This window comes from Electrophorus electricus, chromosome 9 (assembly GCF_013358815.1).
Source record: "Electrophorus electricus isolate fEleEle1 chromosome 9, fEleEle1.pri, whole genome shotgun sequence".
Lineage (NCBI taxonomy): Eukaryota > Metazoa > Chordata > Actinopteri > Gymnotiformes > Gymnotidae > Electrophorus > Electrophorus electricus.
The window spans coordinates 23,429,517-23,442,196 of NC_049543.1; the positions used below are offsets into that span (position 1 = coordinate 23,429,517).

At 44.9% G+C, this 12,680-nt stretch overlaps 1 protein-coding gene across 30 annotated transcripts in view; it reads right to left on the minus strand.

The window, feature by feature from the left end:
- The window catches only part of LOC113578995 (neurexin-1a-like), a 233,413-nt gene that overhangs the window by 43,424 nt on the left and 177,309 nt on the right, over nucleotides 1-12,680 (minus strand). For 21 of the 30 annotated variants that reach the window (XM_035529938.1, XM_027012604.2, XM_027012594.2 and 18 more), the window contains 2 exons: nucleotides 10,277-10,448; nucleotides 965-1,054 (listed from right to left, as the gene is read on the minus strand). In XM_035529938.1, the coding sequence (XP_035385831.1) occupies nucleotides 965-1,054; nucleotides 10,277-10,448 (262 nt within the window). The remainder of the gene's footprint in view (nucleotides 1-964; nucleotides 1,055-10,276; nucleotides 10,449-12,680) is intronic. The other 9 variants (XM_027012603.2, XM_027012602.2, XM_027012605.2 and 6 more) reach the window with 1 other exon arrangement.

The window sequence follows — 12,680 nt, forward strand, 5'->3', positions numbered from 1 at the left end:
CGCTGAAAATGTGTTCATGACAGATGTTTCCTCTTTGTCAGCCAATTAACATTTGAAAACAAGATTTTTTTTTTAATCTAGTTTCTTTAAATCCTCTATTTATATCATAAAGTTATGTGTGGAGAGTGGGAATTGAAAACAAACCTGGAGGGGAATCTCGCAATCTTGAGCTGCAAATCTTGTTCAAACTTACTTCGCACGATCCGACTGCCCTTTAGCAAGTTACTGAGACAAACGGTACATGGACGTGTAACGGTAAAGATGGTGGTTGCAGGATGTGAGGGGCAAAGAAAGGGGATGAATAACTCTGATAACGTTCACTGGACAAGCGGAAAACCAGAACGCAAAGGGAGCAATGGCACATGTCCTACGTGGGAGGTACAACGTTAACTTCCTAAACATACAGGGTAACACATGCATGCATTCAGTGTCCATTTGTTCGCCCCGTTAAATCTTTGACTTGCTGCCCTCCATATGTTTAAAATGCTTGTTAAAGGGACTTAAATTTTCATGCCAATTAATGTTTCCGTCTAGTTATACTGATCAGTTTAGATTCATCCAAAAAAAGCACATGCGTGCGTACACACATAGCATTTATAAGCATACAGATTAGTGACCACACAGATAAATTTTAATTTAGGCATTTCATTTTATCATTTAAATGTTTAAAGAAGAGGAAAAAATCTTGATGAATGATTTATATGTTTTTAAACTAATATTAATAATGTTTGCAGTTAGGTTATCTTTACAGTCCCTTTAACCTGGAAAAGTTCATTATACACAAAGAAAGATCATTATACACCTCAGAACATTATTAACTTTGTGAACAGGCTACATTTAGCTGCTTTCGAATTGCTTTATTTGCGTTTGTTTAACTGCACATTTAATTTATTGGTTTATTTGTGGTACAAAATATTACTTTATGTTCAAATTACTCTTATTAAGTTTTAATCAGTGTTTTTACCTTTGTCGAGTAGCCATTCGTCAACTACTCGACCGAGTCGATATGGGATTCGTTGCCTAGCGATCGCCAGTCGTTCGTTATCAATGTTTCCTTTAAAGTTTAAAGAGACATTTCATTGGTTAAAATCTCAAAGGTCAAGGATTAAATGGTAATACTAGAAGCCTGATCCATACAACTAAAAAAACGTTTTTATCCTTTTATGAAGATTTAGGAAGTTTAAAAACAAAGCTGACTACAAAATTTCACTGACCATCTTTAACTTTACCATTTTAAGTTAGCTCGGCTTAGAGACTCTACTGCTACATTATGTGAACATTAATTTGCATAATTGGTATTGAGATTAAAGGAGGTACATTAAAACAACACAGAGCCCAATTCTATCAACATCCATGAGACAACTTTACGTTTCCAAGCTAAGCTTTCATTCCTCTCCTTTGTCTCGGTTACCTCCATTTTTTTGCAAATTTGATCTAGTTACACATCACTCCAGAGTTTTAAAAATGCCTTCTGTACTTCGCACCTAATTATCAGTTTCGAGGTACAAACAAAACACAAATTTTCATTTCCAATAATCTTTTAAAACATATAAACTAATTATTATACTAATTATTGCAGCAATAAAAAACATTACAATGTTTAGGTCAAGAGACAAGAGAATGAACAGGTAGTAACATAGGATAAGTAAACACATGAATTAAGATTTTGACAAAAACTTCTTCAGTAATAATAATTATTATGATTTTTATCATTATTATTATTTGTAAAAGGAAATGTTTAATTATATCTTAAATGAGAAAAACATACAGACACCCAGAGACAAGGAGAAAACCTTGTCGAATGATAGCACACTGCACTGGGAATGAGGACAGGAATTCTGTCTGCCGATAACCTGTAAAGAAAAGGACATTCAAGTGTGTGTGTGTGTGTGTGTGTGTGTGTGTGCGTGCGTGTGTGTGTGTGTATGAGTGTGAGAGAGAGTGTGTGTGTGTGAGTGTGTGTGTGTGTGTGTGTGTGCGTGTGTGTGTGTATGAGTGTGAGAGAGAGTGTGTGTGTGTGAGTGTGTGTGTGTGTGTGCGTGCGTGTGTGTGTGTGTGAATGTGAGAGAGAGTGTGTGTGTGTGTGTGTGAGTATGTGTGTGTGTGTGTGTGTGTGTGCGAGTATGTGTGTGTGTGTGTGTGTGTGTGCGTGCGTGTGTGTGTGTGTGAGTATGAGAGAGTGTGTGTGTGTGTGTGTGTGTGTGTGTGAGTGTGTGCACGCTGAGGGAGGCAGGGGGGTTTCTGTGAAGTCTATGTTCATCTCTCCATAGTCTTCACTGATTGAATTCCAGCTGGCTCACTTGCTCCAGCAGATTGAAAATATTCCGTCCTATCCCGCTATGCTGCCTCTGTCGGAGCCTGTGTGCTGACGGTGGCGTTGGATCTGGAGGGGGTGTGGGGTTAATTTAACTTGGGGGTGTGTCAACCTGGGGAAGCCAAACCCATATGGGGGTGAATAATAAGATTCACCTACGCTACACTTACACCTGAACCACTACTGTACGGCTCACATTCCTAGAGGGTGAGTGGTCACCCTACATATTACACGTGGCCCTCGCGTGCAGGCTACCATGATCCTGACGGGGCTGAGGATGGAGTAGGTGGACCTCCAGCTCCTTCCCTTCACTCCGACACGGAGCTCGCTCCTCCACGCAGGGAAGCCCCGACATGTGGGGCCGAGAAGTAGGCCGGGCAGGCGCTGGCACGCGATGCCGTCGAGCAGACTGCGGCCTCGGCCGCTGGGTGCGATGACGCGTTCATCTCCTCACGTTTTACGTATTTTAAAGATAAAAGAGTGTGTCAGAGTAACTAGTAGGCATACAGCCCACCCCAGGGAGCTCGTCCTGGCTATAGGAACCAGGGATTAAACCCATAAAAGCGCCCGTAACGAACACTCGTCAGACCCCCCCTGGGCGGGCCCTGCCCTCTCTGCTGAAACCAGTGCTTTGCAGCTCTCCGAGGACGGGCTGCATGTCCGCAGGGAGGTCAGGCTCGGCGCTAGCCAGCACCAGCGCTCAGGCAGGACAGGTGCACGGCACATTACTCTTCCCTAATTTGTGCACACGGGGTAAGAGGGAGCACTTGCCCTCGGGCTCCCGGCTCAGTCGATACGCTGGCTCGTGCACTTCTCACGAAGTTGACTGAGGTAACGAGCCTGCCATGTGTCTAATGGCCACACAACACATTTGTACTGGGATGACATATGACAGGTGCAGAACTTAACAGAGCTTAAAAATTTTACAGCACCAAATATATACCAGTAGGATATGGTGGTAGCTACAACATGTAATGACACCATGTCTTAATTTTAATGATATAAATGTTAAAAAATTTTCTCCAGGAACAATATGAGGACAAAAGGAACTCTGATCACGTCAAATGATCTAAAAAAAGACTAAATGTATTAAAAAATGTAAGATTGAAAAGGTACCTAAACAAAGTGATTATGTGAAGGTGGTGTACAAATAAACAGTCAACAAACAAACAAACAACAAAAAATGCCCTAACAAAACCAAACCTGATCAGGAAGAATTTTACAGCCAACAACAACTGCCATCTAGACCCAAATTGGCGCTCTCAATCAGGCCTAGGGCCCCGGGTTATCTTCCTTCCCCACTCTGGCTGTGTATCCTGCAGGTGTGGCTTTGTGTTTCGTATATTTCAAACAATTCCCAGGTACGTAGAGGTGTACCAGGGCTAGACAACAGTCACCATGGCATTCGGTGCCTTACACGGGCATGAGGTTTTTGTATTTCTGTGATTTTATTCATGTGTACGTTCTGCGCCCCTGAGTGTCTTCGCCAAAGGGGTAATGATGGGGTTTAAAAATGTAAAAAAAAAAATCACACAGCCTCTTTCCTGAAATTGTCAGCTCCGGTAAACACAGATAAAAACCTTTAGGAACAGTGCTTAGACTACAGGACAAAACCACACATCCACTTAGTGTCAGCCCACGCAATACGCAGAAGGAATTTTGTCTCCACTTACATAAAAGGTCTCTCCACACACAAAAAAAGGGAGAGAGTTGGGCACTTGCAGCCTAGTTCGTGGATTCTGTCTTCCTTTTTGAGTTTCTTGTAAGGGCTGTGTTAATTAAATGGAAAAGTTATCGAGCTCCGATCGAACACGGACCCTTTATTGCGTTGGGACGGCAGCCGGAGAGTGGGGGTGGACTAGCAGAAAAGGCCTTCACCACTCGGGCCTCTTTGCAGGCCAGCTAAACAGAGCTGTGCTCCCGGGGGTTGGATGGTTTCAGGCTCGCTCTGTTCACAGCGTGGACTGATAAGGCCCTCCCATTATCTCATTACAAGCCAGCGGAATCGAACCCTCACAGGAAGGAAGAAAATGGATCAGGTACACAGAAAGCTTCAAAAAAAGGAATCTAGATACCCTCAAAAAAGAAATACATTTTTTAAAAATCCTGCCGATATTTTCCTTAGGAATGGTTTTTATGGTGGATCAAGTATTCCCATCTAAATACATTTTTTCATGCTATTAGAGAGAAAATGCAGATTAGACTTTAAACCTTTTACAGAAATACAATTTAAATAAGGAAAGAGTGGATATAAATGGGGTTTTGAATCTGTTCAGTTATCAAGGTATCCACATTGGTGTTTCATCACAGGGAGCCTCGGAACTGAAAACAATTTAAGCGATCTTAGCTGCAATAAACAGGAGAGTATGGAGAACCACTGACCCTTCTCTCATCAAACGTCTAGTCAACTCTGGGCGTGCTTCTGACCTTCACTATCCTGCGCCGAGACCGGTTCCAGCAATGAGACCTGCTCCGGATCAGGGCTGCAGTTTTTGCTACGTATGATCCCAGCCACGCTGACCTGTGGTAGTCCAGGTCTGGATGCACGATCCTCAGCGATACTGGCAGCTGCAAGCGTGACCTGCAGAGGGCTCTTGTGACATTACCACATCTACTATTACCACAGCTAGCACTGCTACTGCTAGCGACCCTTGGGTTAAAGCACCCTCAGCGCATCCTCCAGGAATGCCCACATTTGTCCAGCTCCACAACCATTTAGTGCTTTTCAAATGGACGAAAAATAGAGGGTCCTGTGACCTGGTCACGACGCCTTCGTCTAATTCATTTCTCTTTAACGGCCTCTCTGTAGAAGAGGGGAAAGAACCCTCCAGAAAGCATGAGCAACCTGGGGGGCTTTTTTCAAGATTTTTTCTTTAAAAAAAATTAAAAATCTAAATCTTAAAATGGGACATAGGAATTTCAATAAAGTGGTGGCATTCATAGTGTGCCTGCAATGAAAGAAGGAAAAATCCATTGAATAAACAATAATGCAGTGAATAAGCAATAATCCAGTGTAATGTGTAAATTATTGGACAGTGGATAAGCAATAATCCAGTGCAGTATGTGAGTAAATACAGTGAATAAGCAATAATCCAGTGTAGTGTGTAAACTACTGGACACTGGGTAAGCAATAATCCAGTGTAGTGTGTAAACTACTGGACAGTGGATAAGCAATAATCCAGTGTAGTGTGTAAACTACTGGACAGTGGGTAAGCAATAATCCAGTGTAGTGTGTAAACTACTGGACAGTGGGTAAGAAATAATCCAGTGTATTGTGTAAACTACTGGACAGTGGGTAAGCAATAATCCAGTGTAGTGTGTAAACTACTGGACAGTGGGTAAGCAATAATCCAGTGTATTGTGTAAACTACTGGACAGTGGGTAAGCAATAATCCAGTGTAGTGTGTAAACTACTGGACAGTGGGTAAGCAATAATTCAGTGTAATTCTTGTTGTTCTGGCTCTGTACTCTAGCACAGTGTAGTTTAGCGCAATGAACAAACAAATAAAACAGTGACAAGGTTACAGTGCAAAATGTCATATTTAATTCACAGGCATTTACATCTGTACGGGGTGGACCACATGGGAAGCGGTTTCCATAGAGACCCCTGTGCCTGAGAATCAGAACTAATGGGATTGCTCACTTGCCTGGTCATGTCTCTTAAAGGCATTCTGTCCATGACTAACCTTGGCTACTTTCTTGTATTTAAAAATCCTCTGCAAAAAAAGGCATACTCCTAACCTATGGTCAAACAATGCCTTGCTATTTATGTTCACTATCCAACTACAGATGAATAACTAAATTACTTGTACAGTGGTCAGGAATTTGGGCTGGTTCCCCCATTTCATAAATGATCAACAATGGATCACAGGGATCTCCTTTTGCAACCATTCACAGCTCCGTCTCTCAGTCTTGAGACAGTAATGGCAAGTCCCCATGTTTGCTACACTGCTCGTCATGATGACTGCAGAAAGCGGCTGCAGTAGAACTTGATCTCCTGCTCAAGGCCGCCACACAGCCGCCGTGAAGCGACGGTCACACTTCACACTCCTTCGTTGTTTAACAGACGATGCAACATATTGAATCTTCTCCAAACTGAGAGGCAAATACTTTAGAGTCGAGTTATTGCCAAGCGTAGCCAATTCTGTAATTTCATTTGAAGTAAGCACAAAGCGATAATTGCTTGTTTATATTGCAAAACACACTCAGAGTGTCATGCAGATGCTTCAGAGCAGGAACAGCCACAAGCGCCTTTAATTGCCTTTGCAAAAAAAGTAGTGGGTCAATTCCACTCAGCACACTTCATTTAGGGCTCTTGACTCCCATAGTCTGGAGGTAAAAAAAAAAAAATCACCCTGTTTTGGCCCTTTGAGTTTAATCCCAGACTGAGACTTTGGCGAAGTGAATGTCTGTAATTACTCTGCCCAACAAAGTGAAAACCCACTGATCCAAATTAATGGGAAGACTAACCAACCTTTAACTAGATTAATTCACTCTCACACTCAAACTCTTCTCAGGACCCCAGTGTGTGGAGAGTGAGAGATATGGAGGGCCTATTTAGTGACGCACAGATTTATAATGAATAACATTTAATGAAATAAATAGCATTTTAGATTCGATGAGCTCGAGGAAATGAGATCCAAGCGGCAAATCGGAGGTCCGCGTGATGCATCTTATTCTTAACGAGATCAGAGGGAGCCTCTTTCTTCACTCCGATAGCATACATGCAGGATCCGGCGAACGCCGCCGTGACGAGAGCGATTCCTAACCGCTACTGGCCTTCACGCACACGCACCATGAAAATCAAATATTTGTAAACAGGAAAGAGGCTATTATAAATGGAAAGATTTAATCAGAGGCCAAAAAAAAAAACCTATAAAAAAAATGAAGTGTTCCATCTTCATTTCCAAGTTGTATACATCTACCGAATGGTGCTCCCACTCCCAGGGAGTGGGAGAGCGAGCGAGAGAGGGAGAGAGAGAGAGAAGTAGACTTAGCATATGCCACGTCCAGAGCTAATAACTCCCGTCCCTACCCGAGGAGAGGTGTGGCCACAGTCCCCGGCTCCTCCACTCCGACAGAAGGAGAGGGCGTCGGCATTGCGGGGGCGGGGTGTGTCTCTAGATTTCACGCCGCTCCATTCTAGGTGCTGCGGGTTTACAGAAGGTGTGTCCAGCAGGGATCACACTGCTTATTGACTGCGTGAACACACTGTAAACTGCAGTTATACCACCGGGAGAAGTTAGAGAAGTGCCAGTAGGTTTTACATCCTATTCAAAGCACATCGGAAGACAAAACGTCTGCAGTCTTTGGTATAAACTGCTTAAGAGCTTCTGTCCTGTGCACATTTATTCCTGGTTAACTCTCGGCAGTGAACTGGATCCACATATTCATCATTTCCATTTAGAAAGTACATTTAGTCTTCTAGTCAGTGACATCACCTTATTCCCTGATTTGTGGAAAACAAACAAACAAAAAGAAACAAAAGAAACACCCACACAAACAAGAACCCAGAAAAACAAGAATAAATGTGTTCAGATGATTGGCCCACGGCGGTCCACGTTCACTTGCACAGCGCGTTGGACCGTCACTCCACAGGAAGTCCCAGATCACTCCATTCATATCACTCATTATATCTTAAAGGAACTGTTTATTCAATAATGGTGCTGAGATGTCCAATAAGTGATTATTCATTCCTCGTATAATTATTCAAAACAAACAGGCATGGAACATAAAGAACACCTGTGGTGCCTGGGCATGAATCAGAAACAATTTTAATCAGTTTTTGCACCTTTTGCGCAGCTTTTGTCAAAACCTTTTTAGCATGTTAAAAGGCTACAGAACCCAGAATCCTATTGAGAAGTTAGGGCCAACTTCTGACTTGGGAGGGTGACGTAACTGAAGAAACTCAGGACAGTCTCAGTGTGATCGAGGTGTGCTGATATTTATTTGCTCCTATTCTTCTTTCCTTTTTAAAAAATTTTAACCAGAGATTCCAGTTAAGGACTGCTTGAAGGTGCCCAGCGTGTGATTGGACAGCCTGACCATATGCCACGCCCCCATTGATTCTCTGTCCAATGTGACTGCAGCTGCATGAACACCAAATAATGGCTGCTCTCCCCTTATGACTGCCTTCCTTTAACTCACCACTTAAACCCAATGCCCGTACGTCCCACTGACACCTAAACTCTCCGGTCACGGCATTAACCAAATTCCTGCACATCATCCTTGGAAAACGTCCTTCACAGAGGGTGGAGGAATAGAAGGTGCTCGTACTCCTGAGGATCCCTGATGACATCGTCTGATCTGATGACAGTCATGACAGTGTCACGGAGTTAAACAAGCAAACGAGTGAGTGCAGTTTTGAATGAGCAATTATTAGTATTTAAAATTTAATTAGTATTTTATTAGTATTTAAAAAGTCAGCTCACTCCCTTATGCTGTCACAGTCTGTCAGGTAAGGAGGACACAAAATTCTCTACAAACAGATGCGTGAAGTGGACCTGATGTCAACTTCAGCTAAAAGGCATAAATGTGAGAAATATGTTTATGTAATAACGATCAATCTTTCCACTTTTTAAACAGGAGTTTATAAGGCCTGATTCTAGTCTAAAGTGTCTGTTTGACTTACACTTTCTGTACAGCATTCAAACATTCACCTCCATCTGCTCAGGACACATTTGTTTTTGTTATTATGTTATTATAAATGTGATAATCAGAATGTGAAATCAGGACCCTCAAACTGCTTTCCAAGCAGAAATATGGACCACTACATGGTGGGTGTTGTTTAAGCCTAAATATTTGTTTTTATTTCAGCATTATTTTTGGCTAAAGTTGACAGATCGCATTTGGAACACAATTTCTGTGAACAGCTGCCATTTGCGTGTCTACCAGTTCTTTCTTGACTGTACTGCTGAGTACCAGGGCAGAATGAATTACTATCGGTTACTTTAAACTACTGTAACCATGTTTTTCTGTAAAGGCAAGAGTTTTTTTCCCTTTAAACATAATCACGTGTAAAATGATCTTTAGAACGGATGGTATAATGCGAATGATCACTGCTTCTGGAGCGAAACACGAGACAGTGTTCAAGACTTCTTATCGTCATGAGCAACGACAGTGTGAGCCGCGATCCATGGAGATCCCACGAGCTGAGCAGAGCTTGATTTATTTACGGAACCACCAACATTCCTTTTCCGTTCGAGGAATGTCAATTTTTGGTCCAGCGGTCCATGTGTGTTTTTTTTTTTTTTTCCTTTTTCATATCAATAAAAAACCACCCTTTTCATATCGATAAACAAACATCTGGACCTGTCCAGCATGACCCCCTACGACCCCAATTTCGGCTTCCCTGCGGCCAGCAGTCCCTCTCAGATATTGACGAGCCGCTGGTCACCGAGGCGGCCGCCCCTCCCACGACTCCCCACGTGTAAACGCGGGCCAACCGTGTTTTCACACCATGCAGCGAAAGCACCTGTTTTGGCTCAGGCTGTACGGCGACCATCCTGACGTACTGGTGCTAAGTAGTCACCCGATGACTCGGCGGTCAAACGGCTGTAAAGTGGCTGCGCTCAAACTAAAAGCGGGGGCGTGGACGCGAGTGCCGTGGACGCGAGTGCCGTGGCGGTGAACTTCTGCTCTCGGGTGAAGGTAGTTGTGTTTGCACTTGGCGTGCACACCTGGAGCCTCTGTTACACCCCCAAATCAGGATTTGGCCCTAGTGGCTATATAGTGTTTTGACAGATGAATGAAAGCACAACTACTGCATGGCTCTAGAATGTTAGCAGAAAGTGTAAAAAAAAAATAAAAAGGAAGGCACAATACAAACACTGACGGAAAAACTTTGGACTAGCTCCAAACATGGTGCTAAGCCTAGAACTCCGCCTCTGGTAGCTGACAGTCTAAATCACTGGGGTCATTGACGAGGGGTCAGACGGGCGGGGGGTGGGGGGCGGTGCTCACCTGTGGGGTAGCGCTCAATGACGGGCAGGTCATCCACCTGGAGCGTGGCATTACCCCCGCTCCGCGTGAACTTCACCACGTGGTACTTGCCGTCGTTGACGAACTTCGACTTCTCCTCGATGTTGATGTCGTCTGTGCCCACGTTGAAGATCACCGCCACGTTGCCTTTGTCCTGGAGGGGCGGGAGAGAACCGTGAGTACTGCTGGTGTTAGGGGCGAGCGCGTGGTGACGTCCCCGCCGGACGAGGTCCGATGTGCTCTGTGGATGTTTTATGCAGGGAGTTGGGACGGTGGTGCCCCTTTATGACCAGGGCAGTAAGTACTTATACAACAATAAAGATCACTGCGGAATACTCTAGTGTTTCAGGAGCAGCCACGCTGCCCGACTTGATGGCCGAAAGGAGATGTTTTCTGGCCTTCAGGAAGGAGTTGTATACATGATACGCATTACATTTTTAAGTACTATATATCATTGTAGTTATTCAACATGACATGAGCCTTGTTACAAAAACAACCTCCGTATAAACTTTAAGAAGAAAGCGCCACGTTTCTGCTGCTGTGGGTACCGACACCCTTAACACGCCAGACGTGGGGTACGCAGAGCCGACATTACGCCTGGTTTGAAAACAGAACCGCAGACAGACACGAAAGAGCAACGGCAGCATCTTAGTGAGCAAATGTCATCCATAAGGATACTCCCGGAGCCTCGGACTCGGAAACAGTGCCGTTGGCTCTCATCCGAGCTAACTCACAGCCATTATAGTCACTGCTGAGCTTACACCCTCACCAACCAGCACATCTAATTGCATTTGTAGAACTCAGGGGTGCTGAGTGCTGATTGAATTAGACCCTGTGTGTGTGTGTGTGTGTATATGGTGTGTTTAATTCACAATAAAGCAGTTCAGCCAGGTTTTCTAGTCAATATCAAGAAAGTCATCAATACTAATTAACAACCAGCACAGGAATATTCTCGGTCTCTTTTTTCCTTGGCACACTGGCTCATGCAGAGGAAAGTGGTGGGACTGAGCATCCTCTCTGTAGGAGTCGCGTTCGCAATATTGCTTCATCGCTTCGCGCGGCCAACCCCAAGAGACGCGTGTCACCAGCAATCCTGACTCCTTCGCGTTTGTGCTGAGACATACTGAAGCTGGTTTTGAAATCTCAGAGTCCCTGCCAGTAGGAGGGGGAGTTTCGAGAAGCCGTGGTGGGACGCTCGGTAAACACACGTCGCACTTCCCGCTGCGTCAGCTGCCGAAAAAGACACACTTCTTTGACAGCAGATTGGAGCCTCCGAGGGGCGGTGCTGGTGTCGTGCGTTTAGGGGAGGAGCACGCCTTTCACCCCGCCCATTATGAGTGACATCAGCACTGGGTTCCAGGAACCTCGAACTGGGAGCATTTCAGCAGTATTTCTTGCATCCTGTGATTGGTCCATCGTCGGTACGTCGCTATCCAATCAGCAGCAGCGCACCCACCCTCCTGCCACCTGGAGCACCACCGCCGACAGCTACGTCTGGGCTCCACCCCAGTCTCCAGGTGCGCTGTCAGTTCTCAGTTCTGATGCCAGTTCACACCACCCGGCGTGGTGGAGCGTGGGTGTAGCGGCCTGACAGGGCAGGGGGACTAGGAGCAAGAGACAGGAAGTGAGGAGCAGAGGGTGGGGTGGGTGGGGTGGGTGGTGTTGTCTGCAAGTAATACAGCCCAGAAGGAACAGAGCACTTCACTGTGCAGCTTCTGCCTCACAGCAACACTGTGTGTTGGGCAGGAGAGAGCAGATCCCTTTGCTAAAACACTCCGATCTCTGTTTCAGCTACGCGGCTGCAGAGAAGGCCTCTGTTTCTGCGTCTCGCGCTCAACACCCACCCGCCCGACCGAGACAACAGCTGCCTCTCATCAGCGCGTGAATATCGATGTGCTTCTTGTGAATACCGAGGCTTTCTCCCCCCCCCCTCCACCCTAAAACGCCAGCGTACAAGTGTACAATTACAGCATTAGCATGTGTTGCCATGGTGTCAGCTTGGGATCAGGTGGATAGTGTTCGGAGCCTTTTCTCCCCCACCCACACCATCCACCCACACCCTCCACCCACTCAACACCCTTTCTTGCTGCCTCCATCGTTCTCAAGGAATCATATGCAGTGGTAGTTTCCAGTGAGGCGGTGGGGCACCAGATCCCAACGACTGCTGAAATGTTTTCATTTCTACGGGCCCATCACTAGTTAGGTGGGATAAAAAGATACAGAAGCCAATTCCAGCGTGATTTAATAGTATTCTACCCTGGAGTTTTTAACACTTCCCTGAGCCTCATTAGTAAAGTCAGTACAATTACATTTAGGTGCAAATTACGCTGGTCAACAACGGATTTATAAAACAAATACCTGTTTGTTAAGTATTTTTGTGTGCTGT